The sequence below is a fragment of the Lactuca saligna genome, chromosome 6 (assembly GCF_052625555.1).
Source record: "Lactuca saligna cultivar CGN05327 chromosome 6, ASM5262555v1, whole genome shotgun sequence".
In the NCBI taxonomy this organism is placed as follows: Eukaryota; Viridiplantae; Streptophyta; class Magnoliopsida; order Asterales; family Asteraceae; genus Lactuca; species Lactuca saligna.
Window position 1 is genome coordinate 47,352,311 of NC_136422.1, and position 19,099 is coordinate 47,371,409.

General features: G+C 33.3%; 1 protein-coding gene across 1 annotated transcript; it reads left to right on the forward strand.

The window, feature by feature from the left end:
• Window positions 1-12,404: 12,404 nt before the first annotated feature.
• On the forward strand, window positions 12,405-14,633 carry LOC145000916 (putative glucuronoxylan glucuronosyltransferase IRX7). Its single transcript, XM_078960220.1, has 4 exons — window positions 12,405-12,970; window positions 13,051-13,412; window positions 13,509-13,759; window positions 13,853-14,633. The coding sequence occupies exons 1-4, from the start codon at window positions 12,691-12,693 to the stop codon at window positions 14,316-14,318; spliced, it is 1,359 nt and encodes a 452-aa protein (XP_078816346.1). The 5' UTR covers window positions 12,405-12,690; the 3' UTR covers window positions 14,319-14,633.
• Window positions 14,634-19,099: the final 4,466 nt, after the last annotated feature.

Consider the following 19,099-nt stretch of genomic DNA (forward strand, 5'->3'; position numbering starts at 1 on the left):
GCTCCAAGAGTCCCAATATCGACCAGTCCATTCAAAGAACAAATATCGACCAGTCGCTTCATGAGTCCGGTTCAGTCAATTTATTGACGAACCTACTTGATATATATTTATATATTTATATACTTTATTATAGCTTTACGTCATTTAAATATAGTCATTTATATTATTTATAGCTTTATGTCATTTAAATACAGTCATTTATATTATTTATAGCTTAACGTCATTTAAATACAGTCATTTATATTATTATAGCTTTCAGTCATTTACAGCTTTCATATTTATACTTATTCCGCAATTCTTATTCTTTATATATATATCTATCTTATATCTTAAACTAATATATCTGTCACACAGTAACTGGTAACCGAGCCTTTTGTTGTGGTGATCAGATTGTTATATTTCCAACAAATCGGTATCTGAGCTGATATATAAAAGGAATAATATCCAACATATCTGACATAAAAGATTCTAGATCTACAAGTGGATATGTGTTTACACTTAGAGGTGATGTTGTAGCATGGAAATCATTTAAGAAAACAGTCATATCTAGATCTACAATGGAATATGAATTTATTGATGGGTTTTGGTCATAAGAACATCCTATGTGCTCATCAAACCCTAATGCTTGGATCTAGGTTTCTCTATTGTACATGCAAGTTATCCAAGACTATAAACCCTAATTCTAGCATTCAAGTAATCATATTAACATGAGAATAGGTTTAAGATCATACCTTGATTGTTATGTAGCAATAACAATCCCAAATCTCCTTGTATTGACTTTAAAAAGCTTAGAGTCACAAATGTCACTCCTCTAAGGGTTCACAAACACCATAAGCAAGAGGATAAAGAGGAGAGAGGATAGAGGCTGCCCAAAACATGTTCTAACCCTAGAAGAGAAGTTCCTGACGTTTTTGAGCCTTAAGGGTTCTATATATAGTGAGGCTATTAGGGTTATCTAACAAGGAAATCCTAATTTGGATGCTCAAGCCCTAAGCAACCCATGGACCCCTTTCCTTAAGGCCTTGGACGATTTCTCATGGGTTTCCCCATAGAATTCGTCCACTCCCTAATATAATACAATCCATAACCCAAATTGCAATAATCTTATAATTACAATTCCAGTCCCTTAAGTTTAATTAATCTCTTTTAGTCACAAAACTAATTACTAATTAATTCTTGACTAATATTAATTAAACAATATGATTTCTCCTTTAATATATTATTCTCATAATACATTAATAAATAATATTTAATCCTTTCTCTCCATAATTCATCCTATCAAGTTGCTTTGGTGAAGGCAACCCAAAAAGACCATGCACCATCGGGTCAAGTACATACCAAAATAGTTATGGACTTAGACACTAATCCAACAGTCTCCCACTTGGATAAGTCTAATAACTATTTTGCGTATGACTTCAGATCCTGATCTGCAATCTTAGCTTTCCAAAGCCGCTGTCAACTCTGATCCTATCAGATACGCGCGTCCTTTAGATAAGGGATCATATATTACTCCATTCTAGATATCGTATGAGATATGATTTCAAATCATTCTCTTTGTACTATATCTCGATCTCCAATTTATGACGACTGACTAATTGAACAGATCAAATTAGCCCTAGCCCGGCCGAGCATTTACGTTTGTCATCACTAAATCCTCGAGGGGCCCAAAGATATCGCTTTTATCCTTCTTTGGATAAAAGGAACGTATAAACTTTGATAGAATGCTTGCTTGCACTCACTCACCGAATCACACCAACAATATGTTTTATAACACCAAGTTACTAGTGCATTTTCATATTATCAATGTGCAACCGATTAGCAAGATACAACTCACACATCTCGATTTCAAGAATATAAGATGTTATCGTCTCACCAATCACTCGTGATAAAATCCATGAAGTGATCCAAGTGAGTGTGGGTTTAATCCAATGCTCAAATTCATATTCATAAGCACTCATGAACGTTGCAACAAAGATTTTCTTATGTCTAATACTCTTTTAGACAATCCACACACCAATTCACGACAATCTCCATTCATACCTACTTCCAACATATGAACGACTGTAGCCCGTTCGAATAATTTGACTGTTCTAAACCAATTAAATTATTCAGGAAGTCAAAACATGCAAAGTGAAACACAAGAATAATACTAATCCCATATGGCCTCAAACCTTTGAGCATAAATAAAACACCGTTTATTTATCACCATATTGATTACTCATTATTTGTCATTTCCTGTAATCAACTTCTTACTTGAATTATTACTACACTTGTCCCATGCTCCTAGCATGCACACAATGTTTACCTATGGTTCTTTCTTTGTGAAATACATCAAATTGAACACATTTCCAATCATTCTCATTTCACAACTCCTAATCCTTTTTCATAAGTGTAAGAATATCAAATTCTTGCTACTTATTGAATATGCTAGATTCTAACATTTTATGCAATGATCCTTTCGTAATGTCACTGCACCAAAGTCATAAAGACTATTTCCAATGATATTACAAAGTCCTCTATCGGAGATTGTTACAAGACAATTCCTTAGATATGATGTCTCTCATTCAAAGTGCATTCCTTTGAACATCCTTTTGCATAAAAGTTTCTAATCTAGACATAGATTTTCAATATTCAATTCCCAATATGGACACGATTCCATATTTTCCATATGAAAACTTATTCTTAATAGAATCTTTTCTATTCATAATAATGTCGATATGGTCCATTCAATACCATGCTTCCAACTACTCATAAGCAACCAATCCTCGTCGAACTTTGGATTGTCCTTTGATAGTTGTTTAATTATTTTAGTCAAAACCGATTCTAGTCCTTTTTCCCTCTAAATACGCTAGACATTTGGAAAATTTTAGAATGGTCAAATATTAAAGCATTTGCAATCGATCCTATACCCAAAGCGTATGGGACACGATGCATAATGTTTTATTTGCTATGTTCTCAAAATTCGAATTGTGAAGAGGAATGCCGTAATCACAATCGAAATTTTAAGAACACACTATGTACCTTTGACTAAATTTATTAACATTTCTCAACCTAAGCCTTTAGATTTGAAATGAAGCATAATATTCTCCCCCTTAATTATAGCAAAACAACTTTACAACCTTTACGACTTTGCAAGGTATAACTCTTGTTTTCTATAATTAATATTGCCAACTTGCAATACTTGCCTTAATAATCATATAATCATAACAGTTATGCTCCCACTATCATGATGATTATTATAAACATAACACTTATGCTCCCACTAGCTTTGACATGTATTTATAAACATCTTAACTTTCAGAAAAACAATACCTATTGAATTTCTTAAGTCCATGTTTCTAACACTTAATATTTTGATAATCTTTTATCAAGGCTTCTCGAACTTATAGACCTTTGCCTTAGATAGTTCATATGTGTGTTTAAACACTTAAGACGAATTGCCAAACCTCACAATTCAAATCATGGAAAGGGATACCATGACCATAATCGAATTCGAGAATGCAATTTTCCAATCACTATCTTCTTAAAATCTTTCTTAGTGAAAGCATTTCCTCACAATCATTTTCATGAAGGAGGAAATCTTATCAAACTTAGATTTAAACGGTGTATGTGTTTCTATCCATGTGAATTTGTTAAAACCAAAGCTTACGACAAATTCAAACTCATATGGACCGAACTTTATTAATCTTGATTTCTTGCCTTATGGTAGCACAGCTGCCCACCACGTCTTCCAAGTAGTTAAGCAGCTCACCTTTTCCTATCAATGTACCTTTCATTGATCAAGGTGCCTTGCCTTTTATGCGTTCAAAATGAGAACTCACAGAACTCACATGCATAATTAACTCAACTGGAAACCGCACAGAAACAAAATAATGTCAACACGATAGGTTGTAAACCTCAACTCGTGTGCTAGTGATGATCGATAAGGTTTATTTGATTTGTTCTTGAAACCTTTCAAGACCATCAAGACTCCCACTGACTCCTTGACATATATTATTCTCCTGTCAATAACCATTTCTTGACAAAACAAATATTCAAGAGTTAGTGTAGCTTTTATCAAAACACTTCATAAATTGGTCCTAGTTGGCCTTTGTCTTATCCAAGACATCACAACTTTCCACATTTGATGAATGTTATAAACCTTCTTAATAATTTTCACTCATTGTCACAATCTTAACTTTAAGACTTGTTATTGGAACGAAGTATGATTGACCTTTTGATTTAACCATTTCTTCAATTCTTGATTCCTCTTCTTAAACATACAATTGTACTAAGACTCACTTAGAGGATCAATTGAGATATGGTTCTTAATCATTAAGACCTATCTTAAAGCATAAAAGGTACTCTCCTTTCTTCTTAGAATGGAGAAACTTTTATCTTTCTGTCTACTTGATTCTTCTTATTCGTTTTGCTATTGATTTAAACTTTTTCAATCAATTCAGAATTACACTTAATCTTATGAGTATAGTCATATTTACTAAACTTTTAGTAAACCATGACGAATATCTTGTTACTCTTATGGTGGACTTTGACCAATACACAACTTTGTGTACTCGATCTCCTAGTCCCTCACTTAACACTTTGTCAATGAATTAGTCTAATTTCCAAATATGAAATTTCTCATTCATCATGCAACCAAGTTGCGTGATTCCAAATTTCTGTCCAATTGAAATTTGGGCGATGAGAAACTCTCCCTATTTGGTAAATTCTTGACATTTCCATAAATAACATAAACAAGAATCATATCCATTCATTGTAGAAAAATGCAAACATCAATTTTCATAACGATTTCATTGCAAGGAAATAACCAAATAAATAAATAAGTCAAACCAAATTTATTTTATTTATAAATGCAACGGAAAACATTTGTCCTTACAATGCAAAATCCATTGAAAACTATGTATTTCAAAAGGAAAATTTCTAACAACTCTATCATAACTATCTAAGCTCAAAATCTAATCTTCAAATTTATGCGATCGAGATCCATTTCTTCGTGATTAGACTCATCTTGCTCTATTTCATCAAGCTTCCTTTCCTTTCATCGATCCTACAAAACATTCAAATGCAATCTTATCACATTATGTATCATGAATCAACGAATAGGAACTTAACGAAGTTAGATAGTGGATTTTACCTGAAGCGCAGTCATACTCTTTGACTCTCCCATCTTTGGAATTTTCAGGCTCTTGGGGCAGACTTCTATCCAACGCCCTTTCTCTTGGCAGCAAACGCAGATCGCTTCTCTTAGAACGTCCTCGGAAGCATGGTCGGTTGATTTTCCCAACAAATACGCTCCATTGTTTCGCCAAATCATTTCTGATTCAGCAGCAATAAGCATGTAAGTTAGATCAATGAGGTTGTCGTCATGATCCATCATATAATACTTTCTTTTGAACTCATTATATGATTCAGGAAGTGACTGCAAAACCCAATTTACAGCCAACTCATTCGGGAATGACACACCCAACATTATCAACCTATCAATGTGTGATTTCATTCCTAGAACGTGGGCACACACGGGTTTACCATCTCCATGTTTCATTTCCAATAGGGCTTTAGTGATGTTGAACCTTTCAATTCTTCGATCTTGTGGGTTAGGGAGAACAATTGGAGGAGGTGGAGGAAGTGAAGCATGATATCCTGTTCCTCGATCGAATCGTGGAATATCATCTTCATGTGGAATGCTTGTTCCACGGGATTTAGGAAGACCATAGTTGTCGAACTTTGACATCTACAAAACGGGAGAAAACGAATTCAAGTTTGTTGATCGATTGAGTCCTTAGTAAATCACCCAAATGAGATACTAAGACTAGGACCCAACACAATATTCTACAACTCGGGAGAGGGATGCCGTAACCCAAATTGCAAAACATTTGAAGGTAAGTGAATGATGATTTACTAATTTCCACCATGAAAAAACGAAAAAGAAATTTAAGTTTTAAATCTATGAAAACTCCTAGATCCTTTGAGATTCATTGAACTTTCAATGGCATGTTTAAATCTCGATATGCCCCTCTAGTTTGTGACTGGGATGCCGAGGATCACAAAGCGGGTGTGAATAACCATGCAAACTTACATGGTGCCCTCACATGTTACAATCACCTATTCGATGTGCTGGTAAACCACACACGCTCCACCGAACTATGACAAACATTGATTCACCCTTTGCTACCTTTGCATAGAACCATTTAGTGTGCCGGTAAACCACACACGCTCCACTAACGTCATCGCAAGGGCACAAAGTGTAATTTCATGGAATTGCATCAATTCACTTTGCCTAAGTAACTAAGATTGAGAATTTGTAAAACATTTAGTTAATTTTGTATTTCATTATACTTATAATGGAAGGTTTCATCCTATCCTACCCGTTCGGCTAACGACCCTCCACTAGTCAAGAGTGCGGTGGGTAAGAGTGGATACCCATTTAATCGCCATTTTATAGGCAATTTCCTTAAACACCCCTTATGGACCAACTTCGTGAATGAGGCCTACTAACGGTAAGACTGACTTTTACTCATACATATATATAATGTTAGACTTTTAATGTTATATATATAGTATAGGGTGTATTTTACACTTTTTAAATACTAGGTGGTCAAATTTAATAATTATACTTTTAATTCAATTAAATTGCAAACCAAAACTTTTATGGATTTTTTAAACCTCTTTTAATTATACTCCTTAATTAATTAATAAAACCATACGGGTGTGATTTGAACTTATTCAAAACAATACTAGGGTCTTAGAATTTAACATTCCTAATTAAACTTTTAATCAACTTTTAAATTCCAAAACTTGAGGGTAAGTTTTGAAACATTGGAAAACATTAGGGTTTAGAATTTAAATATACATCAAAATTAAATTATTAATCAAAATTTAAATTCCAAAACTTGAGGGCAAGTTTTGAAACCTTTTTCAAAACATTAGGGTTTCAACTATTTAAATTTCAAAACAACAAAACTTTTGGGTTCAAATTTAAACTATAAAACCTAAAGGGAAAATATGAAACTTTTCATAACAACAAGGATCAAATAACAAATAATCTAAATTAACATTTAATCACATAATTATCCATATTTGAATTATTTAATGATTTCTTGCAAAACAATTTACCAATTTAATCAAAATAATTAATCAATTATCACATAAGGAAACAAATATTTTATTAATTGATAAATATCTTCAATTAGATCAAGAATATACTCATATATATATATATATATATATATATATATATATATATATATATCATAAAATCGGATTTATATTGATCTAATATGATAAAGGCAAGTATCTCAAAGATAAACAACAAGAAATCCTGAAAATAGCTCCATCTGACGCTCGAACTCGCCGAGTACCCCCATGGACTCGCCGAGTCCATCATGCAGAACCACAAAAATCGAATTTTTTTTCAACATACAAGGCATCAATACAATAGAAACCAATCTAGGCTTTGATACCACTGATGGGTTTTGGTCATAAGAACATCCTATGTGCTCATACAAACCCTAATGCTTGGATCTAGGTTTCTCTATTATACATGCAAGTTATCCAAGACTATAAAACCTAATTCTAGCATTCAAGTAATCATATTAACATGAGAATAGGTTTAAGATCATACCTTGATTGTTATGTAGCAATAACAATCCCAAATCTCCTTGTATTGACTTTAGAAAGCTTAGAGTCACAAATGTCACCCCTCTAATGGTTCACAAACACCATAAGCAAAAGGATGAAGAGGAGAGAGGATAGAGGCTGCCCAAAACGTGTTCTAACCCTAAAAGAGAAGTTCCCCACGTTTGTGAGCCTTAAGGGTTCTATATATAGTGAGGCTATTAGGGTTATCTAACAAGGAAACCCTAATTTGGATGCTCAAGCCCTAAGCAACCCATGGACCCCTTTCCTTAAGGCCTTGGACGATTTCTCATGGGTTTCACCATAGAATTCGTCCACTCCTTAATATAAGACAATCCATAGCCCAAATTGCAATTATCTTATAATTACAATTCCAGTCCCTTAAGTTTAATTAATCTCTTTTAGTCACAAAACTAATTACCAATTAATTCTTGACTAATATTAATTAAACAATATGATTTCTCCTTTAATATATTATTCTCATAATACATTAATAAATCATATTTAATCCTTTCTCTCCATAATTCATCATATTAAGTTGCTTTGGTGAAGGCAACCCAAAAGGACCATGCACCATCGGGTCAAGTACATACCAAAATAGTTATGGACTTAGACACTAATCCAACATTTATCGCCTCAGATATTTGTGTTGAAGAGGCGGAGTGGCTACGTCAATTTGTAGAGGACATTCCCGAATGGCCTAAGCCGGTAACGGCCATATCTACACATTGTGATAACTAATCGGCAATTGGTAGAGCTCAAAGTACAATGTATAATGGGAAATCAAAGCACATTAGACGTAGACATAAAACGATACGACAACTAATCTCTACGGGGGTTATCTCGGTTGACTGGGTAAAGTCAAAGCATAACATTACGGATCCGCTTACAAAAGGCTTGAGTAGAGATGTAGTTAATAAGTTGTCAAGAGGAATGAGACTAAAGCCCGTGAATGAATAAATTCATATGAAGGAAACCTTACCCAGAAGACTAGAGATCCCAAGATTTGGGTTCAAAATGATAACCTAATTGTATGAGTGAGGTAGGTTACTGTGGGGGGGGGGGGGGGGGGTAACATTACTCCCCAGTCCATTCCTATATGTAGTGACAAAATTAGGCTAACCATATGGTTTTTAATGATTTTTGGAATCACCTATGTGGGAGAGAAGTGGGGTCGGTTCGAAGGGAATTATTGGGGCACAATTCCTAAAGCTCTTGCAGAACCATGTTAGTGTTCATGACTAAAAATGAACATGCTTATGAGGATATGGCCTTGTTAGGGAGAGTCTTGTGAGAATTACATTGTCATCTACATAAATGGCAGCTTAGTTCAAAGACATCGATATCTACTAACTTCTAGGATATTAAGTGTAATTTCTTAAGGGAGGGTTCAAAGGGTAATACCTACCTATCATATACATGATTTAACTGTTGAAAATTTCGTTTGGATATTGGATGTGCAGAGATCGATCTCCATTCATGTGGGGGATTGTTGGAAAATTTAGTATAAATATTTATATTTTTACTAACTTTGGACATATATAAATATATGCATATGTTGTATATATAATTAACTATAAATGGGTTTGTGTTCTCCTCCGTGAAAATTTTGAAACAATATATTATATGTCCAAAATGGAGTATATATGAATGAGATATCGATACTCAAAGGTAGGTATTTGAGAATAAATTTAGCAATAGAGATGAATGTGGGAATGAGTCCCACATTGGTAGAAAGACCAAACTCAACAAAGGTTTATAAGCTTGAATGCATGAGAGACTTACAAACTTGTGTCTATGGTTTTACTATAATTCCTACCCGCGCGCAGGGGGGGGGGGGTGCAAATCTTGGATTTTGTAGGCCAAAAACACCGAACTTGTGCATGGACGCGACCTGCAGACACGCATGCAACTCCGAAAACTCGGGCTCACGCTACCCTCGTTTTTTTTGCTAAACTTGACAGTTTTGGTACCTAATTTTTTAATTCTGTAACGGATGTATTAATTATGTAATTAATGACATTTATCTACATTAAACGCTCAATCAATTAGTGATTTGTTTCCATTACACGATTCAACTATAAAAGGAGACCTTTATCATCTCATTCAACACATGAATGAAAAATACTCTTATTTCTCCTCTTTCTCTATACTCTTGCTTCCGGCGACTCTTTCAGGCAAGTTCCGGCAATACACATATTGTTAAGATTGTTGTACCCTGGGAACAGACGATGAATCTAGGGAATCAAGTCCAACTCGAGCCTCAACCACATCGTTTGCTACTAATCTTTTATTTACAGGAAACTTCAAGAGGAAAACGAACTCCTTACACTAACAGTTCATAATCTGTAGTGCAGATTTCGAAAAGTCTTGACTTGTGAAAGTTACTTCGAGACCATAGGAGATTTCAAAACATTTTAGGATACGCGATAAATTTTGTATGCTGCCCTTGTCCCATTTACAAGTAAAAATGGCATCATCCGCATAGAAAATGTGGGAGATTATTGGTCCGCCTCATGGTAATTTGATCCCATGGATTAGAAGTTTATCTGTTGCGTCTTGGATTGCAACAAGAAGTCTCTCCATTGCAAGGATGAATAAAAATGGAGAGAGTGGGTCTCTTTGTCTAACACCCCTCTTGATTGGAAATTATTATTCTCTTTGGTCTCAAATCATATTTCTAAAATTATGTTTTGGAGACATAATAGGAGTGTAACATTGCAAAAAAGATTCCCTCACCTTTATCAGTTGGAACCAGTCATAAAATGATTGCTCATAGACCGTTTTTGCACTGAAGGTTTCTCATGGCAATTGAGTTCCAACCTAGTTTATGAAGTTGCGATGGTTGAACTACATGAATTCTACTCCTTGTTCGTATCTAATATGTCTACCCCATCCTCAAAATTAGGATTCAGGTTCAATTTAAGTGAAGATGACACATACTTGGTGAGCACCCTAAGGACCTTGGTGGACTTAATAGCTAATCAGGTGGTTGGTCAAAAGATTTGTTGGTCAAAATTTATTCCTCTAAAAGTAAAATATTTTGTTTGGAGGGCAATGATGGATAGAATTCCTGTTGCACAATCGCTCGATATCAGGGGTATTTCAGTAAAAAAACGCAAACTGTCAGTTATGTGGGATGTGTGCTGATTCAGTGAGTCGCCTTCTGGTTGAGAGTGACTTCTGCAAGGAGGTATGACATTGGATATTAAAATGGTGTATGATCAACAATATCCAAGCCAATACATTGAGCGAGTTTATTGATTACGCTACATCACGAGGGAATTGTCCTAAAAAGCGAGTTACTTTGAACTCAATCTTGTACTCCACATTTTGGAACATATGGCTTTCGAGAAATGAAAAGATTTTTAGCAAGAGAGGCGTTTCACATGCAATAATCGCAGACTCTATAATTCTACAAACTTTCAAATGGTCAAAAAATAAGGGGAACTGGTTGGGTAAATGAGTGGACCGGAGTTGTTTCCCTTTTTAGTTTAATGTTATTTCTCTTGTAACAAGATTTTGTTTTTCTGTTGTATGTATCCCCCTCGAATTTTCATAGTTTCTTGATGTGAAATTGGGTTTCATTAATATATTTGTAGTTTCCAAAAAGTTCATTAATCAACGGGAATAACCATGTTTATATTAAATAACTAAAAAGGTAAATAAGTAATTTAATGTATATGAAATAGGCTTAGAAAAGACCATGTCACAATCAGTAGTCTTTTTTATTAGAGTAGATTTTATTTTTAGATAGAATGATCATGAGGTTTTAGATACTTTTGAATGGTTTGACGAAAATACCGGGTAATTGAAAGTTATTGAAAATGATAGTTACATGTTTTAACTGTAATTTTAAGTTGGAAATGATAGTTATGTACACGCAGTGCTGTTTTTTTACTTAAGTTTTTATGTTATTCAACATTTAATATTATTTTTTTCAAAAAAAAAAAAAAAAAAAATCAACATTATATGTTAAACAAAAGTGAAAATGATAGTTATATGTTTTAAGTGTATTAAGGTATCTAAAAAGTCAATTCTTTAAATCATAGGAACATGGGATTGTTAATGGAAAGGTACCCTAAAGGATAACATTTGGCTTTCTATAATATGGTGGCCATAACAACTCATTTCTCAATTATTGGGCTTTTAGAGCTTTACAAGTCTCCACCACCTAGGCACCTCTTTACATATTAATAATGTTCAAATCATCTTTTCAATTCCTAACATCTCACATTTTTATATTAATTTGCATAAATAAAGCCTTCATATAAACACTTTTAGCTAATATCTCATTTTAGTTGTGTCGTAGATTTTTAATTTTAACGTTTTAGATTTGCTAATACTTTATTTGATTGTAGTTTAAATTTTATTTATTTTTAGACTACTTTGAAAATCTAATTGAGATCTAGTTAGCGACATATTGTATACAAATATGTTTTTACTTAAATTTTGTATATGTAACAAACTAGCAATTATAGAAACCGATCACCATAATTAAAGGCATTAAATGAATAAAATGGTCAAAAACAAGATTAAATATGTTCCCTTCACTATCCCTAATTAATTATTTTATGTATTATTTTAATTTATATTCAATTTGATATATTTAAAATTTAATAAAATCCACTAAAAATTCACATATCTGAATGGCTATTTGACCTGAGAGTACAACCCATCAATGCACATTTAAGATACCCATCCAGCAAAGAGGGCAATTTTGTCATTTCACATTCAACGGTCTTTTCACAAAACCAAGACGTACCTCCATTGATGATCTTGAAAACAGCATTCCTCAAACACCCTTGTTTAATGTTCGATGAATTGCTCATAAAAAATTGAAAAATTATATTGCAATCAATTTGCAGTTTTTTATTCAAGGGAAAACGGTCTTTCAACAAACCCACCATCATCATCATAATTTGGTTTTTCCGTTTTCGTGATCTCTACTTCTTCAACCATAAACGAAAGCTTCATCTCAACCAAATTGGAGAACGAACACCCATCTAACCTAAAGTTTTCATGGTCATTTAAATATCTTATTGATGTTCAACAATGGTGGAGCTTCATAGATCCACCAAGAACAGGAAGGGATTCTACGTGAGGATGAAGTTCTTTCGAACCAGAAATTCAAAACCAGAAAAACCCTTTTGCTTCAGATACTTCAAATGGCTTCTCTGGTTTTCCCTCTCGTTTTACTTCTTCGCTAAGTTTCTCAACAATCATGAACCGAGTACGAATTCGTTGAAGAAAACGATAATCTCTCACTCTCAATCCAATGTTGTATCTCGTGCCCTTTCCGAATCAGTTCCCCAACAACCCAGAATTAATCAAGGTTTGCATCTGATAATTTGATTAATAAGTTTTTGTAGGGTTGATTTGATTCGATTTGATAAATTTTGATTCGATTTGCAGGTTTGTTGAAGAATTTGAAGGTGTATGTATACGAATTACCCTCGAAATACAACAGCGATTGGCTATCAAACAAACGGTGTAACAATCATCTATTTGCTTCGGAGGTGGCGATTCATAAAGCGTTGATGAAAAGCGATGTTCGGACGTTTGACCCATCGGAGGCTGACTTCTTCTTCGTCCCTGTTTACGTTTCCTGCAACTTTAGCACCGTTAATGGATTTCCCGCCATCGGACACGCTCGTGCTCTTCTATCCTCCGCCGTTGAGCTCATCTCATCGGAGCTACCATTCTGGAAACGAAGCAATGGATCCGACCATGTCTTCGTTGCCTCACACGATTATGGAGCTTGTTTCCATGCCATGGTAACATTACAAAATGCACTGCTTCCATAATTTCAGTTGCTAAAATTTTGTTTAATAACAGTTTGCTGAATGTTCGCTTTTTTGTCTGAAAATCAGGAGGATCGAGCTATGGCTGACGGGATACCCGATTTCATGAAGAATTCGATCATTTTACAGACGTTCGGCGTTAAATACAAGCATCCATGTCAAGACGTCGAGAATATCGTCATCCCACCTTACATCTCGCCGGAAGACGTTCAGTCAACGCTGTCAAAGTCGCCGATTGAAGGACGCCGGGATATTTTCGTGTTTTTTCGAGGGAAAATGGAAGTTCACCCGAAGAACGTCAGTGGACGTTACTACAGCAAGTAATTAATACCAAACTCCATTTCCAATCGATTCAAAATTTTACGTTATGTTAATGAAATTTGATGTAACAGTTGTTCTAAATTGATTTGCAGGCGTGTGAGGACGGAGATACTCCGGAAATACGGAAATGACCGGAGGTTTTACTTGAAGAGACACCGGTTTGCTGGATATCAATCGGAAATCGTTCGATCGGTGTTTTGTTTATGCCCATTAGGATGGGCACCATGGAGTCCCCGGCTAGTGGAATCGGTGGCGTTAGGTTGTATTCCGGTGATCATAGCCGACGGCATCCGTCTGCCGTATGAAACCACCGTGCCGTGGTCGGAGATATCTTTAACGGTGAGGGAGAAAGACGTAGCGAAACTTGGCGCCGTACTTGACAAGGTGGCGGCGACAAACCTCTCGGCGATCCAGCGAAACTTGTGGGACCCACAACTCCGGCGGGCCCTTCTTTTTCACGACGACATGGAAATCGGTGATGCGACATGGGAGGTCCTTGTTGAGTTATCCATGAAACTTGGTAGGTCTTACCGGAGGTCGAGGCTTTCCAGCGAATAAAAGGTTGACACGTGGTGAGATTTTGATAGAAAAAAGTCGTATGCCAGCTCATTTTGTTGTGTTCCAACGTGGCTATGATATGTGGGGCCCAAGTCTGACCCGGTTGGTGTGTTGGCAAGTTGAAAAAGTGGGCTGGATTAAGATGTAGTGGTCCTCATGGTTCATAATGTAGACCTACCTGTCATTGATAGGTTAGGTTATTATTGATCTGTGGATACTTTGGGTATTAGATATGTACACTTAGGCCCCTGTAAAATAGAAATCGGCCTTTTTGAGATATGAATTGAAAATGAAATATAGAGAATTTAGTTGATATCTCTTAAAGCTTTTGATTAGGTATTTACAATTTTTATTACTTTATTTAATTTATTATGTAATGTAAAGTAAAATAAGTTTAAAATAATTTTTTTTTTATAAATATCATCAACCACTTAGATTTATTAGATTTTTATTTTTTATTTTTTGAAATTGGGGTTTATAAAATTATTATTTTCATTCAATAATACTTTATTTACTTTATTAATTATAATTAATCAAATCTTAATTTTTACCTGATTAATTTAATTTAATTTAATCTTTAGTATTATATATTAAATATGTAACGGACATATGATGCTTTTTTGATGTTATAACTATGTATTTAGTAATTTTATTAATTTTTATTTATTTATTTTCAAAGAGAAATCCAACGCAATTTAATATATTTACTTTATTAAATGTTATTATCAAGTGATTTCTTTATAAGACTATCATGTGAAATGGTGTTTATTTTTAAGACTATCAAGTGTTTGAAAATGACAAATCAGATTGAAGATGATTTTTTTAAAGTTTATAAAAAATGTAATGTGTAATGATTGAAGATGATTTATGGCAATAAGCTTTTTACAAATAAAATTATTAAAAATATGATGTGAAACACTAGAAAATTTGTAAAAGTGGTCAATATGGACATTTTAAAGTCTCCTAAATATTCAATGCTTACCATGTTCTCCTCCTCCACATATATCTTTATATTGTGTTTTGGGTAAATGGTGGGAACCATAGGTGGCAAAGTTGATGCATGTGAAATTTATAAGGGCTGTATTGTAATAATGTATGTGTAAGTGTAATATAGATGGCGGGAAAAAAGGTGGCAAAGTTGTAAATGTTTGTAAACAAAAGGGTGGTTGTTTTGGAAAACGGCGAATAGCATGTGACTGTGGGGTTAAAACTGGAAAAGAGTGTGTCAGAAGTTATAAATAATTGTTTCCAACGGTCACGGCTTCTTGATGTTTGGATTAAATGCTAACGTACTAAAAACAATTGTTTTCATTTTTTTTAGTTATCCATATTTTTCTTAATTTAATAAAAAGTATATATATATATATATTTTATCGATGTTCGATTTCTTCTTAGGATACTCTTCAAGTTTGAGTAACACCCGTCTCAAGGATTATTAAATTTTTCTCTTGTGTTAATATAATCTCTTATATAAAAGTTATACTACGATACTATGAAATAAGAACTTAGTATGTACATAAAGATATGTATTATAAAGAATTATTTTATCTATTTTCATGAATATTATGACAAGATATTTAGATTTTTTGTAAACATGATTCCATGTGAATGGAGATTTGACTTGACAGTGGATGTATGGGTATAATAAGCACAATATTAATATTAGTTTTTCTGTCATTGATCTATACTAACCTAAAACACGATATTATGAATCGGAGATATTTTAAAATAATTTTGTTTGTGAAAAGAATATGTTACATTCATATGAAATCAAATAGCGTTTTGGGCGACGTCTCTAATATTCCATTTATTGTCCAATGTTCGACGTCTCTTTTTGTCCAATGTTCAATACCTTTGAACTTCAGTTACTTAACTCAGATTTTGCTAGTATAATACAACAAAATAACCATTTATTATTAATGACGATGTATTTTGAAAAAAAGTTTATAAATTTGACATACATAATAGTTGGTTTATAAGAAAAAGTCAATAGTTTCACTTAAAAAAATATAGAGGAACCAACATTTTGATATTATTAAGTTCGTTCGGATCTCAATGAAAGTTTGTGACTTTTAGCAACCTATCTTTAAATGCATGTTCTTGGACTTGTCATTTGGTAAGTTAAATCCCCGATTTCTAGAAGAAACCCCCACCAATCACTTGACCAAATTGTCGCAAAGCATTTATTAACATATAATTGGGCCAGTTATAAAAAACACTACAATACAATATATTTTTATTATTTTACTAAATTCATCAAATATAATCTTTTTATAAAATAAAATTACACGACAGCAATCAATTTACGTTTTATTGGATTGTTGTTTTATTCCATACATAACTAACATAATACTCATCCATTAGCCGGATTCATCTATACTATTAAAGAATTTGTGGATTTTAGTCAACCTTTGTCAACCATTTTTGCCTTTTCATTTAATAAAACATCATTAATGTACATATCTAATAAATTTTGCTATATTGCATGATAATCTTTACCAGTTTGGAGTAAAGCTTTCAAACCATCTTGCCTATGTTGAATTGTCTTTTTATATTCAATTTAATTTCCCTTTGTTTTTTCCCCTAAAAACCCGTACATTCATCTTCTTATCTTCTGCAAAAGATGAGAGAGCATGGACATTATTTCCATACTGGCAAGTTGCATAAAAAGGGAACATAATTTAGTCATTTTATCATTTTAGGTAGCGTATTAATTTTAGGCGAGATTAGGGACCAAATTTTCAAGAAAACTTGATTTAAGGTAATTTGACTTGATAATCCAGTTACACTTTTTAGCAATTTTCTATTTCTATTTCGAAGATTTTTACATTATGTCAATCCAATCATGTTTTTAACCTCCAATTTCCAATAAGAGTTGGCTGCATCCATAGATTCTTATAACAAAAAATAATGATTGACACATCTGTGCATATTGTGGTCCAGTTAAAAAGTTCCTAACTTTTGCTCCCCATGAATTTGCTTGTCCACTAATTTCCCACTTTTATTCCAACTCCCGAATTAAGTCAACATGAGATTCAAATCCAAATCCAAAACCAACCCATCTAAAAGAACGATCTTTAGGACTTAGACTCGTATATAGTTTGAAATCTGAAATCAAAATTAACCCATTTCAGTAACATGGTCAAACATAAGGGGGGCCAAAAAGAAAATAAACCAGTAAAAAGTGATGCTAATAAGACACCTCTTGAACACCCATTGATCATTTTATAAAAAGTTAACTTATAATTAACTACTTATAATCAGATTTTTCGAAAAATATTGTGATTTCAACTAATAAAAATATTTCAAAATTTAATTAAGATGTCTATATGCTAAAACGGGGTGTCACGTGGTACAAATTCTATACAGAATGTGAAATGGGTTATGTAGCATGCCACGTGGTACAAGTTCTATACAAAAATCAATTAGATTCCAACCAATAAAAATATATCAAAATTTAATTAGGGTGTCTATATGGTAAAATGGGATGTTACGTGATTTCAATCAATAAAAATATTTTAAAATTTAATTCAGATGCCTATATGGTAAAATAAGATGTTACGTGGTACAAATTCTATACAAAATGTGAAATGGGTTATGTAGCATGCCCATAAACCTTAATTAGACATCAAACAATCTGATTTTCGCCATGAAATCAATTATGTAAGTTTAAATAAATTAACTAAAAGCCCATAAACCTTACTATATTTTGGACCAAATGACATTAAACCTAATTTGGGTTTATAAAAATGTGATTTTCGCCCTCACATCAATAATACTAATATTTTGACATTTGAATTTATCTTGAGCATCATTTGCGTAATTAAGCTTTTAAAAATATTACCTGGGACATAATTTCATGTTTTATGACATTTAACTAGTGCAAAGAGTTTTACAATTCATATTTAGATTACAAAATTTGTATTTATAACATTATAAAAGTATACGTTAGCTACACCATATGGGCATAATTTGAAGTAATTTTATGATATTGACCATGTTTCCTTAAATTGAGTAATATGTTGGGAAATACAAATACAACGACAAGAGTATTTAAAAATATTAATTTCAATATGATGCTACATGAAAATAATAAAGATGTATTATGTATTATGTATAGTCAATAATGCAATTAGCGACTGAGTAAATAATTGGTCAAAATGTGTAGAAATTTTAAGAAAAGTTGTTACGTGGTACAAAATGTAAATAATTGGTCAAAATGGTCAAAATGTAAATAATTGGTCAAAATGGTCAAAATGTGTAGAAATTTTAAGAAATTTGGATAGTTTATTTAGCATCCCACGTGGTACAAATTCTATACATAATGTGAATAAGATATTTTTAGTTTCAAAGTGCATGTTACCTTTATTAATCTTTTGTGAGAGATAGAAATTGACTCCATCTAGTAGTTTGATCATTAAACAGACATTGAATGGAAAATGGAAGCAAGATATATAGGTTGTAGTGGTTTAGAATTTGCTATTATGTGGGCTCCAAAATATGTGTTTTGAGGCTAATTTGGTTCGTAAATTACCTATTTCGGGCATATATTGCTAACACATTTGAACTGAAGCTTTGTAGAGCGAGTTGGGTCACATATTCATGTTGTTGGGCCAAATATAGGGGTTATTTAGGCCTTGTTGAGGCCCACCAAGACTGTTTGAAGTTGTTGGAATAACCCAAATAGGCTGGGTAGTTTGTGGAACGGGTTGTCATGGGTCATTTATTACTGAAGTGGGCCGACAGAGGTCAATTATTGTTGATATGAAATATATTGTGAT

Excerpts from the sequence above, each read along its gene's own strand:
- LOC145000916 (XM_078960220.1), top strand. The coding sequence starts at position 12,691 with ATGGTGGAGCTTCATAGATCCACCAAGAACAGGAAGGGATTCTACGTG. Across the intron at positions 12,971-13,050 it reads ACAACCCAGAATTAATCAAG|GTTTGTTGAAGAATTTGAAG; the intron begins GTTTGCATCTGA and ends TTCGATTTGCAG. Across the intron at positions 13,413-13,508 it reads GAGCTTGTTTCCATGCCATG|GAGGATCGAGCTATGGCTGA; the intron begins GTAACATTACAA and ends TCTGAAAATCAG.